Genomic DNA, 13,362 nt, shown 5'->3' on the forward strand with positions numbered 1-13,362 from the left:
TGACATATCCTCTTGCCATGTTCTTTTAAGTGGAGAGAGAGTACTGGGTGGGGGCTGTAAAACCTGGAGGAGGCCTAAGTGACACAAGTGCATTGAAAAGGTCATGAGTAAATTGCTGCCAATTGTTAGCAGGTTCTTTTGATGATGACAAATGGTTGTTTTTTTGTTTCTTTTTCCCATGCAGGTCTGTTTTATGTAGGGTAGGTGGGCCCCACATTCAATCAGGTTGGAATCCAACTCTACCCTAACAAGGATCTCTGGAATCCCCTTAGGGCCTTCTGTAATCACGAGTCGTGGTTCCCCCTTGGACATCTGACACACATGCCGGCTCAACCTCTATGGACGTGCTAATGCTCAGACCAAAGGTGACCTGGACATTGGGCTAGGCCTGCAGATCTGAGCTGTGAACCAGGAATGTCTTTGGGCTGTCTTCCCCCTCAAGAGAGACATTGGTTTCCAGGGGTGCAGCAGAAGGTTTAGGCCTTTGCTTTTTGGCCTTCCGCTTCAAAATCGGCTCGGCTTCTGGTCCCAAAGATCCCTCCATAGTGCTTTTTGCTAGCAACTTTAGCCGTTGATTCTCAAGGTAGATAGCTAGGGAGGATAATCAACTCCTTAAAGTCTTTGTGACACACATCTGACAAATAGAGCAGTTTTTGTGGTCGTGGTTTGAACCTAGGCAGAACAGGCAGTGGATGTGGCTATCCTTGTGTGGAATTTGTTGCTCACATAGCCACTTGACCCTCCAAAATGACATGAACCCTAACCAAAGACAGTAACAAATAACAAAAATTTGCCCAACGGGGCACTTACTTGAATTTTGAAGAATTACAAACAACTTAGAGTCAAGACCATATGCTGGAATCTGGTGGCAGAGAAGTTCTGAGGATGGTATGTGCCTGCGTCACTTTTATGGCCGACATCCAATCGCAGCCTATATGCAACGTACCATGCATCCTACAGTAATGAAGCATTCTGTATACTGGTTGTCAGGTCGCTAACGTCGGGGAACTCCCTCATGTTATGAATACTGCAATAGATGAATAGAAGGATATCCTTTAGTACCTAGTTTTACAGGGTGAACAATCTGTTCCCTGAAAGCCTTGCTATCTGGATTGTGGTATCTAAATGGGCACCTATGAATTCTAATTTCTGTACCAGGGGAAGCTGTGATTTGTCCAGATTTACTGTGATACTCAACTGAAAGCAAAGATGGAGTTGGAACCCTTGCAGTCTGAGGGAAGCTGCAACCAGTGTCGTAAACTTGATGAACACCCAAGGGTGCTGTGGTGAGACCAAAGGGCAGGGCTCAGAACTTAAAAGCATCTGGCTTCCAACCGGAAGAAAAGAAACCTTCTGAATTGCCTACCCATCACAATGTGGTAGTATGCATTCTGAAGGTCTATCAAACACACCAGTCATTCTTCAACTGCATCAGGATCACACACTCCCAGCTGCAAACATTATGCATCACTTATAATCCACCCAATCATTTTTAGTCAAACATTACACAGGTCATTTAAGTCCTGCCTTCTTTTAAACCCCATTACTCCCATGTATGTGTTGTTCCCACAATTCCAATTTTTTTCCTGTGTAATTTGCTCCTACCCTTTTCTAAAGATTTCAATTCCAGTTGTTTTACCTCTGTTGCTATATTCATTGCTTCTAGTATAGATGGTTTAGAATTTGATTTCCATTTTCTATTAACTGTTTTTTTGGCAGTCACCATAATTAGACACAGCAAGCCCTCCAAATTGAGGATCTTGTGGCCACAATCTGCTAATTTCTTAAACCTACATGGCTAGTCATCCATGATAAAATTATGCACTCTGCTATTCTGAAGTAACAAGAAGAAAAAAAAAGTTAACAATAATAAAGTACAGTTTTGTACCTACCATAAATGTAGATGTCCGAACTGGATAGCATCTGCAGTCATAACAAATGGGTTGTCCTGTCGTCAGGCAGCCCTTCGGTCGGCCGGATTCCAAAGTCCGGGTCCGGCTTCGGCTGATGTCGCACTTCACCCGACGTCATCTCTGCTGGTCTTCGGGTATAAAGGCATCAGCCGACGCCATTTTCCTCAGTGTTTCTTGCCCCAGATGCCAATTGCCCTCTTGGAAAGCTAAATTTTGGATAAATGCCAATGTTTCCAAAATAGTAGAAGGCAAACACAAAAAATAAGCATGTATGTACATATATACAAACAAATACACCATAAAAGACTCTCCCCCTAGCTAGCTATTAGGAGGGAAAATACCCTAGGAATACCACAGAGGGGAAGGAGGGAGGGTAATCCTGACTGCAGATGCTACCAGTTCGGACATCTACATTTATGGTAGGTACAAAACTGTACTATGTCCTTCATGGATGCATCTGCAGTCATAACAAATGGGTAGAATACCATAGCCAAACTAGGGGAGGAGGAATAAAAATTATGGTGTAGTTAGGATCCCTTGCAGTACAGCAGTGGCAAACCCTGCTCGGGATCTAGAGTATAGAGGTAGATTATAATGCTTGGCAAATGTATGCACGGAGGTCCAAGTAGCCGCCTCAATAATGTCCTTGGTTGCCACTCCTCGTAAGAAAGCTGTGGTAGTGGCTGTAGCCCTTGTAGAATGAGGTCTTATGTTCTGTGGAATTGGTTTTCCATGGTGGGAGTAACAGAATCTTATGCAATTTCCTATCCATTTGGAGATTGTCTGTTTGGAAATTGCTTTTCCTTCCCTTCCTGTTGCATAGGCTACAAAAAGCTGGTCAGTTTTTCTGTTACTTTTGGTTCTGTCCAGGTAGTAGCGTAACTGTCTATGTACATCTAAGGTATGCAGCATTCTTTCACCTCTGTTTTGTGGATTGGGAAAGAAGGTAGGTAGGTGGATTGCCTGGTTTAAAGACACTCTGGATACCACCTTAGGCATAAATGTAGGATTAGTTCTCATGGACACCCTATCTTGATGGAAGATTAGGAAGGGTTGCACTGCCATTAAGGCCTGTAGTTCCGAAACCCTCCTTGCTGAAGTAATAGCCAGTAGGAAAGCAGTTTTCCATGACAGGTGTTGTAGATCTGCTGTTGCTGCTGGTTCAAACGGAGGGAGTGTCAACTTTTCTAGTACAAAGTTCAAGTCCCATGCTGGTAATGGTGGTTTCCTAGGAGGTTTTACATTCTTGATCCCTCTGAGGAACTGCCTGAGTAGAGGATGTGAAAAGACAGGAGGATCAAAGCTGTATTCTGCTGAAATAGCTGATGCATGTATCTTGATGGAGGAATAGGACAGGCCTGTATGTAGAAAGCTCTGCCAAGTACTCCAGAATGTTAGCAATATCTATGTTCGACACATCTTTTCCTCTTTCAGTACTCCAAATGACGAACCTTTTCCATTTTCATGCATAGTTCCTTCTTGTTGAAGGTCTGCGGGCTTCAAGGATAATGTCTTTAACCCTTTGGGAAAGGTCTGGGTTAGTTGCTGTTATGTGATGTTCCAGGCAGTCAGCTGCAAGGTTTTTAGGTTGGGATGTATGATGTTGTAGTTGTTCTGAGTTAACATCAGAGGCATCAGGGGTATTGACCACATTTTCTCCCGAGACATGCTCCTCAGCAATGGGTACCAGTGTTGTCTTGGCCAGTTCGGAGCTATCAGAATTATCCTTGGACGTTCCTCTTTGATTTTCAGTAGTACCTTGTGTATCAAGGGAAGAGGTGGAAATGCATATGCTGTCAGGCCTTTCCAGCTGAAGGATAGAGAGTCCACCTTCCATGCAAGTGGGTGGAATGTCCTTGTGCAGAATTTTTTGAGCTGGTGATTGAGTGGGGAAGCGAATAGATCTATTTGTGGCATTCCCCATTTCTTTGTGATGGCCTTGAAGATGTCCGGGTGTAGCATCCATTCGTGAGCATCCGAGGTGGTTCTGCTTAAAAGGTCTGCTAGTGTGTTCTCTTTTCCCGGTACAAATATTGCCTGTAACTGGATGTTGTAGCTGAGAGCCAGATTCCAAAGGTCCAAAGTCATTCTGCATAGGGGGTATGAATGAGTGCCTCCCTGTTTGTTGATGTACCACATGACTGTGGTGTTGTCTGTCCTTATCATCAAATGGCCTTCTTTAAGGAATGGTCTGAATTTTTGGATTGCCAGTTTTACTGCCAGCATTTCTTTTTGGTTTATGTGCAGGTGCAGCTGGTCCTGAGTCCACAGTCCTTGTACGCATTTGTCCAGCATGTGCGCCCCCCATCCTAGGTCTGAGGTGTCTGTTGTGATGGTTTGGCTTGCTCGAAAGTTGTGGAAGGGTAAGCCTGGGTTTGACTGGCATGCTTGAGCCCACCATAGGAACTCCTGTTTTAGGCATGGGATTAGTCGTATTTCTGTTTCTAAGCTGTGCCTGTGTTGAGACCATAAATTCTTTAGGTACCACTGTAACTTTCTCATATGCAGTCTAGCATGTGGGACCAAGATTATGCATGATGCCATGAAGCCCAAGGCCTGCAGAACTTTTCTTGCTGTTAGTTTGTTCTGCTTTGTTAATGCCAAGAAGTAAAGAGGGAGCTCTTTTTGTTTTTCTGCAGTTAGGAATGCCATTTGTTTTACTGTGTCCAATTCCGCGCCCAAGAAAGTTCTTGTTTGGGATGGTATCAGCCTTGACTTTTGTAAATTGACTGTGTATCCCAGGGCTTGTAGCAAGTAAATGACCCTTTGTAAATCTGTTGTCAGCTTGCTTTTGTTGTCCGCTTGTAACAGGCAGTCGTCCAGGTATGGGTAAATTTGGATTCCCTGTACTCTGCAGTGAGCGATTACTGATGCCAGGCATTTTGTGAATACTCTGGGCGCAGTAGATAAGCCAAAGGGCAATGCTGAGAATTGATAATGCTCTGATCCTGCAAGAAATCTGAGGTATCTTCTGTAGTTTGGTCGAATGGGGACGTGCAGGTATGCCTCCTTGAGATCTAGAGTTACCAGCCAACACTCCTTGCCCAGCATGGGAAGAAGTTGCTGTAGGGTCAGCATTTTGAATTTTGGGACAATGATGTATGTGTTTAAGATGGACAGGTCGAGAATAGGTCTCCAGTTTTTCTCTTTTCTTGGCACTAGGAAGAGTCTGGAGTAGAATCCTTTGCCCTGTTCTGTTATTGGTACTCTTTCCACAGCTCTCATCTTTGATAATTCCGCTATCTGCTGCAGAGCTTCTATTTTTTGATTTGGAGGCAGGTTTGGCATTCCTCTTTTTACTGGTAAAGTGTGGAAGTGGAACCGGTAGCCTTGGTCTATGGTTTGCAAAATCCACTTGTCTTTTGTGATATAGTGCCAATTTTTCGAGAATAAGGCTAACTTTCCGCCTAATGGTGCTGCTATTTGCTCCCTGGTAGGCGGAGTCAGAGCCAAGTCACTGTGATTGTCCTGTTGCAGTGGCAGTGGTTGTGTCTGTGCCTCGGTTATTGCCTTGCCACTGTCGTCCTCTGTAGGCACCTCCTCTGGATTGATTTCTGCCCCTAGAGCGTCTATTCCTGCCCCTTTGGGATCTTGTGGAGTCAGGAAAGGACCAATTTTTGGCAGGCCAGTTCCTGCTAAACCTTGGGGGCTGAACCTGTAAGAAATCTTTAACTGTTTGTACAGATTTTGCCTTTTCTTCCATTTTCTTCATTACCTGCTGGGCAGGTTCCCCAAATAAACTGGCCTTATCCATAGGAGCATCTAATAGTTTTGCTTTAACATGATCCGGTAAGACCTGTTCTTTCAACCATGCATGCCTTCTTATCACTGTGCCAGTCATGGCTGATCTAAATGAAGCCTCCAGTGCATCATAGCCACATTTTAAGGAATGGTTACTAACCTGTTGGATGTTATTCACCATTTCTAATACATATTTCTTATCTAAAGATTCATCAGAGGACAGCTTTTTAATTAACTGATCAAGCATAAACTCTTGGTATTGGATCATGTGAAACTGACAGTTTAAATCTCTAGCTGAGAGTGTAGCAGAGGTGTAGACTTTTTTACCCCATCTCTCTAAGGACCTGGATTCCCTTTCAGAGGGAATAGGGTTTTTTGCTGTGGTCGAGACTACTGCCTTAGGCCCCTGGGATATAGTTTCGGGGTCTGCAAGTGGGGCCTTGTATAGGTGGTGATGAGTGTCTGGCACCCTGTAAAATCTATCTGGTTTGGCAGGGGCTGGAGGTAAAGAATCAGGAGCAGTGCAGACATCATTAAATGCATCGTCCACAACAGGCAGAACAGGAGGTATAGCTAAGGGTCTGTGTTGTGGTAAGTGCAGAAAAGTCCTAAGCCTTTTTCTTGAATCTGAGAAATCTTGTCCCTGCCATTGGAATTGTTCTCTCATGGCATGTAAGGTTTCCCCAAAGGAGAATTCCTCTGGTGGAGAGGCAGCTGGAATGGATTCTTCAGCATCGGAATCTTCATAATTGGAAAAAGGAGCCTCTGGCTGGTCTGTAATGTCTGAGTCATCCGCAGAATCATCAGAGGACACAGGCTCGGGGGGCTCTGCTCTAGGTCTCTTTTCTGGGGGCTGAGAGGCCCTGTCTGGGTGAGATTGGGATCCCCTAATTAAGGATATTAAATCTTCTGCCAGAGTAAGCATTTGTGAACTAGAAGTGGGCCTGTGTGAGGGGGGTTTAACAGGCACTGATTTAGCAGATTTGGCTGCTTTAGCCCTGGCAAAGGCCTTAATAGACATGGCTGCAGGAGGCCTAGCAGCACCACGTGCTGGGGTAGAGACATCCAAAGGGATGGTGTCTGATAAATCACTAGGAACCACAGTTGTAGACAAAGTTTCTGAGGCTGATTCAGGTAAGGTAGCAGGAGCCTCAGTAGTTGTCATGGATTCGGCTGAAAATTGACCAGTTTTCTCGGTTTCGGCCAAAACCGAGACACTCGCGGCTTGCTTAACCGTGGTTTCGGCCGAAACCGCAGACCGCGAGTGTCGGTCTTTTTCTTTGCGTTTTTTAACAATTTGGGTAGTCGGAGGATCCGACGGCATAATGTACGCAAAATCTGAGCCGAAAAACTGTTCAGCAAACTCCGACCGACGCCTAAGCGTTCGTCGGTTGAAGGAAGCACAGGCCGAACAGGCTGCTACGTCGTGGTCTGGGCCTAAGCAAGGCAAACAGTAAGAGTGGAAATCTTTATGAGGTATTTGTTTCCCACAAGTTAAACAGTTATTGACTTTTCTGACATCGGCTGAGGCAAGAAAGAGTCCCCAACGGGGTACTTAGCTTTTTAGAAGTCTTCGAAGTAGTATTCGGTAGTAATAATCTCTGGATCTGACCGACCGGCACTTGCGAACAGCTTCTGCTTTGGGCGCCACGCGGCAAGAAAGACTGGGGAAAATGGCGTCGGCTGATGCCTTTATACCCGAAGACCAGCAGAGATGACGTCGGGTGAAGTGCGACATCAGCCGAAGCCGGACCCGGACTTTGGAATCCGGCCGACCGAAGGGCTGCCTGACGACAGGACAACCCATTTGTTATGACTGCAGATGCATCCATGAAGGACATCCATAAATATAACAGGCCTTAAAATTGATTAGATTCTCTATCTATATCCAAAAAATGTCTTTCAGACTACCTACTATGTTAACAAAAGATACTTATCATAAGATTCTGCAATCAAATGTGTTTTGAAGTGAACATATTTCCTTATATTCTACTCTACTCACATATGTATGATCTTTCTTGTATCAAATAGCTTAAATTTGTATTGTACTTGCACCTGTGAAATTTTGTTTTGTTTTTATATATAATATTGTACTGTACTTTTGAGGAGCTTTTCTCCCCGCGCCTCTGCTGAAAATGGACATATATCCAGCTGGACTAGCCCGGTCAACAAATGTAAAATAAAATAAATAAATAAAAATAACAATAATAAAGTTACAACAATAATACCACAACACAAAACTACTCTGATGTTACCAATCTACACTACTGAGGAAAGACACAAAAGGTACTAGAAGAACAAGTTTTTTGTTTTGAGTAAAGCAGCTATTTGAGAAGAAGAAAAACTATCCTACAATAGAAAGACTACATTTATTTTGAATCACAGAAATATCCAGAAAGTTCTACAACTTAGCTGAGCCTGAGTGAAGGAATCATGTCTGTTCTCAATAAGCAGCAAACAAGATCTGGGGTAATGTGGGGAACAGTAGGGGATTATGGGTAAGGGGAAAATCCTAAAATCTAGACTAGCTGAAGTTGGACCCAATAGATGGACAACATCAGATTGCTAACATCTTATGTTTAAAACACTTCTTTACTTATCACAAGTTATATGCTTGTGTATGGGATTAAATGTGGGTGTGTTGCTAGCAAACAGTATAATGGACATACCAAACATAGGGATACATTTAGAAATCAAGAGCATATTAGGGATGGAAAAAATATGTATCACTCTAGTAGTCTGACACCACGTTTTAAAAACACTGATGTATATGACTTAAGATCCCTTGCTTTAGGTACAATTAATGTACTAAGAGGAGGTGACAAATATGAATTTCTAAACAAATTTAGAATCAAAATTAATTTTGAAATATATAATACTTTATTACCTAATAGTTTAAATGCTGAAGTTAATTTGAGCTGTTCTAAATACTTAATGTACTGCATGACAATATACATGCTATGGTTCTTTAAGAAATGCACTTTTACTTGCCTGTTAATTAACTGAACATTAAATGAATTAAGCGCATGTACAAAAGAGAGCTAAAAGTAAGTAGAAACTACTTGTCAACCGGTGAAGGCATTTGCCAAGGTAAAATAAAACAATGCAATGGCATAACAAAACATCTACACGTATTGTGTTACACAACTCACATCATCTATGGGATGTTTTTCTGTGTATTAAGGAAACATCCAAAGATTATTAGACCAGCAATCTGCATCACTTGGTAAGCAGTGTTCATACTGCAATGCTTACTTTCATAATTCAGAAATGCAATGAGCAAATAAAATTAAGTAAAACTTATTTCACGCAGAGAACCACTGCAGAAATCAAACTAATTCTTACCTTTGTGTAATACTGAATGATGCTGCTAGCTTGTGGATGTTGTTAACAAACCTCTCAACGTCGGTAACGAATATTCCATTATTTTCAAACTCTTCCCTTGCAATATTTATTTTTTCTAATAAAAAAAAAAGGAATTAGTCTTGAAGGTATACAAAGAAAAATGAAAGCTACGTACTTAAGCATAAAAATAGATCCTTACTGTTCCTCTCAATGGTTGGGTTATCTACCCTCACAATGAATCTGAACTTGCAAATTTATCACTCAGAAGAATCTTCAGTGCTAGAATTTCCCTCCATCTCTCACAATAAACTGTGTTCCTCCTTGTCTCTCAGATCAAGATTGTTGCCTATGAGATACAAATGCGCCGTACAAAAGGTGGCTAAGAGAAAGACTTAAGGTTTAAATTTACCAGGTCCATTTAGAAAGGGATGTGCCAATTTAGAAGTGGGATGGTGCGTGGGACAATTACAACAGACATGAGGGACAATAAGGATCTATTGTTATAGCAAGTACATAACATTCATATCCTGTATTGTTCCCTCTGTCAATCTTGATGGTTGGGAGAGATTCCCCAGCTACTCTTTCCAGATGGCATCACAGCAAGATACTCCTGAGGATGGTGGAAACAAATGAAGCTTTGAACCTTGATACAAGGTCATGTTTATAGTGCGTGGTAAAGGTGTACATTGTCGACCAGGTTGCAGCAGGCCAGATGTTATCTTTCATAGAGTACCTGAAATAAGGCACAGAAGTCAATACAGACCTTGTGTATTGTGGTTTAGGTCTTGATGGCAATGGGAGTAAACGATGATGATACAATCTGAAAGCCATCTAGATAAAGTCACTTTGGAGACTATGGCAGCTAATTTAACCTGATAAAAGGATGCGTAAATTGTTCACGTTTCCTCATCAGTTTTGTCTTATGAAAATAAAAACCCAGTTGTCAATTCTAGGATGTGAAGATGGTGTTCTCCTTTGTTACACTAATTTGGGAAAAAGACTGGTAAGTGAACAGTTTGTTTTACAGTTGTCTCTCTGGCTACTTTAGCAATGACTAAAGGATTGGGTCTGAGGGAGAGAAGGCCTTTGTGATAAACCAAATATGGTTGTTTGCAAGATAAGGAGTATATTTCAAATATTCTTTTTGCTGAAATGATGACAACCAAAAGTAAAGTAAAGTTTTCCAAGAAAGGTGCTTTAAGGAGGAAGTAAAAGTACACTCAAGTGGCGTTTTTTGAGAGCTTGCAAAACTAAAGTAAGATGCCACGGTACAGTGCAGTCTTTGATCAGTGGCCTCTTGAGAAAAGTACCCTTTAGACTTGCACATATTTTACAAGGTTAGAGAATTAGAATTAAAGTCTGAATGGAAGTTAGATACTGCAGCTAACTGGGATCTGTAGGATAACTAGCTCCAGCAAAAGAAATGCCCGATAAAACAACAGAGAACCAAAGGAATTGATGCTGAAAACAGGTACAATCCTTGGTCGATTACCCATAAGGAGAATCTTTTCCATTTATTTTTATACAGCTTTCTAGTGGACTGTTTCTGAGAGGATGCTAGAATCTGAAACACACTGGTAGCTATGGCTGGGTGTATTGACCATCATTTGAACTGGAGATGTCTACAATTAGCCTGAGGGAGTTAATGTCTGGATAAGGCTTGTAAAACAAATGAAAGAGGAGTTCTGGCTCCAGATTCATTGACCATAGGGGTCATGTTAGATGAGGCCAAAGTGCTGGGAAACATATTTGCCTAGGCCAGAAGGGAGCTGTGAGGGTGACTGCTAGCTTGCACATGGAAACTTTACGTAAGAACTCTGGTTTTAATGGAAGGAGGGGTAGATGTACTGAAGTCCAGGTGGACAAGGATAAATCTAAGCAACCCTGGGTGACTGCTCCTGTGCAGGGATAACAGGAAACGTAGCTGATGCACTTGGTATTGTCTTGGGGATGCAAAGCCAGGATCTGAATATCATGGTTACCATTGTATAACTGAGAGGCCACATGTGAGGCATTACTTTAAAACAACTCAGTTGGTCTGCTAGAAGTTGGATCTGAACTGTAAGGCATGTTACTACCAGAAAGCACTAAGATACTGACTGTTGCCACATCTTCATGGCCTCCCAGTACAAAGGGTAAGAACAGTTCCCCTTGCTTGTTTATGTACCACTCTACTGTCGTACTGTCCATGTGGATACAGATTTCACCATGGGAAAGAAGTCCTGAAGTGCATGCAATACTAGGAGAACGAGCTTCATCTCAAGAATACTGATGTGAAGGTGATCTTGTTGGTGTTACCACATCCTTGGACTGTCCTCCCTTCATAATGCACCCCCACGCCACACAGAAGGCATCCTTTGTAATTCTAGCCAATGGTAGGGGAAGAAATGATGCCTTAAAGTTCCCACAAAATCATATATGTTTAATGTGTAAAAATTTGTTAACCAGTTTACTGTGTAATTTAATTTAATCCTGACTTGTGCTCAGGACTAACTGTAACCTGTGGAACTTGTTTAACTTGCTTACTTATGTAATCTCTGTAAATAGTCTGTTTGTAATATGTAATGCTGGTATTATGTAATGCTGTATCTGCTTACCCTTGGAGCTTTTCTCCCCGGGCCTCCGCTGAAAATGGACATGCATCCAGTTGGACTATCCCGGTCAACAAATGTAAAATAAAAATAAAATAAAAATATAACAGTAGCAAAGCATGAAAACACACGACTATGCCAAGTGCCTGCAGCTTTCAATGCCTTGTTATCTGCATTAGACAGTTACCTTATGGAAAAATTGGTGATGGACAAAGTGACAGAAAACTGGCCTTCCATTTACTCCCTTGGGTCCATGTGAGAGACCTCCAAGGAATCCAGAGCCTGTTGAGCTAAATCCCATTTAAACCATGTTGTGTATGAAAAACAGTCCAAACCCTCAGGAAAAAGGTTCCGGAGGCATAAGGTTGCTTTCCAAATTAGTCCGTCATACTAGATTCCCTATTTGAAGGCTGCACCATAGAGCTCTCTTCGAATACTCTTTTTGGGTGGCTGCTGCAAATACTCAGTACCTTACATGGTTTCCTGGACACTGGTTCCACTACATTTGGCTCATGCTATGCCCTCTCTGCCACCAAGCTGATAAGACAATTACCAGGAGAGATCTCCCAGAAAGTACAAAAAACTTCTTCAACCAGGTAAGGTGGGGGGGGGGGGAGACAGTGGGCCTGTTCCCCCTCTGCCACACCATATGCATAATTTCTATAAATGTAAAGTCTTCTAAGGGACTACAGGGATAACATTTGCATTCATCATGGCCTGTGTGAGAGATTCCAGTGGGACTCTATGGGTTTCCTTCTACACAGACATTTCCTGTGCACCTTGGGGTGGGGAGTGAGCCGTAGGTATCCCTGTGTCTTTGTTGAAGGGTGGGATCAAGGCCCTCAAAGCTGGGCTGTTTGTGGGACTGAAGATATGGACTGAAAGTCTCAGATACACTGAGATGAGATGAAGCAGCAAAAGTAATAGGAGCATCTCTTTTGCATGTAGGATGGTGGGCAATAATACTCTCAAAAGCATTGAATGCTGAAGCTGAAACCAAGAACACCAAAGTAAGCATCCAAGTAGTCTCCATGTCAAAAGAAGACAAACCAATGCTTCCATCCCTGACACCAAGGGGGTAGTTTGCTCTGAGATGAAGATCAGAGCTGATATGTCAAGCACAGAAGAGACAAAAAAGTTGTGAACAGACCTGAGCAGGTCAGTGCCATGGGAGGATCTGGGACAGTGGGCCGATTTTTCAGCTCTGAGACACAATCAGCACCTAAGGTTTGAGTCAAGTGTGTTTTATGCACAGTGTTAAAAAGCAAGATTCTGTTGGTACTGACAGAGGGACAATGTGGACTGACTTCAGCTCAGAAGCCAATGGCACTATGATTTGTGATAGGGAAGGAACAAAAGTAAGTGGAGTAGGCCTTCCCTATCTGCCTTGGGTGTGGAGGGGGAAACGGCGTTTCCCATATTCATATCAGCCTTTGCAAGGGCTCTCATCATCTGATTTCAGTGAGTGTAATTAACATTCCTGGTAGATCTGGTAGATCAAAATGAAGAAACAGATGGGGGTTTGGAGCCCATGAACCTCAAGAGGTTGTGCCGTTTGTTAGGGGCCTGATGGTGTCTGTGTTGAGTGCCAATGACACCAAAGCTCTACAGATTATTGGCACCACCACAGTTGGAAATGAAACAAGAACTTGAACAGATGGTTTGGCTACTTTCAAACTGCAGCAGGTGGTGGAGAACTGTCTACTTCCTCTTCTTTTTTTGTCAGAAAGAAGGGTTGAAAATGACAAAGGAAAGCCAAAGTATTATTGAAG

General features: G+C 42.6%; 1 protein-coding gene across 1 annotated transcript in view; it reads right to left on the reverse strand.

The window, feature by feature from the left end:
- The window catches only part of TASOR2 (transcription activation suppressor family member 2), a 2,454,942-nt gene that overhangs the window by 238,893 nt on the left and 2,202,687 nt on the right, over window positions 1-13,362 (reverse strand). The window contains exon 23 of the mRNA XM_044088824.1: window positions 9,000-9,114. Coding sequence (XP_043944759.1) covers window positions 9,000-9,114 — 115 coding nt within the window. The remainder of the gene's footprint in view (window positions 1-8,999; window positions 9,115-13,362) is intronic.

Source organism: Protopterus annectens, chromosome 11.part0 (genome assembly GCF_019279795.1).
Source record: "Protopterus annectens isolate FY-2018-M chromosome 11.part0, PAN1.0, whole genome shotgun sequence".
NCBI lineage: Eukaryota > Metazoa > Chordata > Ceratodontiformes > Protopteridae > Protopterus > Protopterus annectens.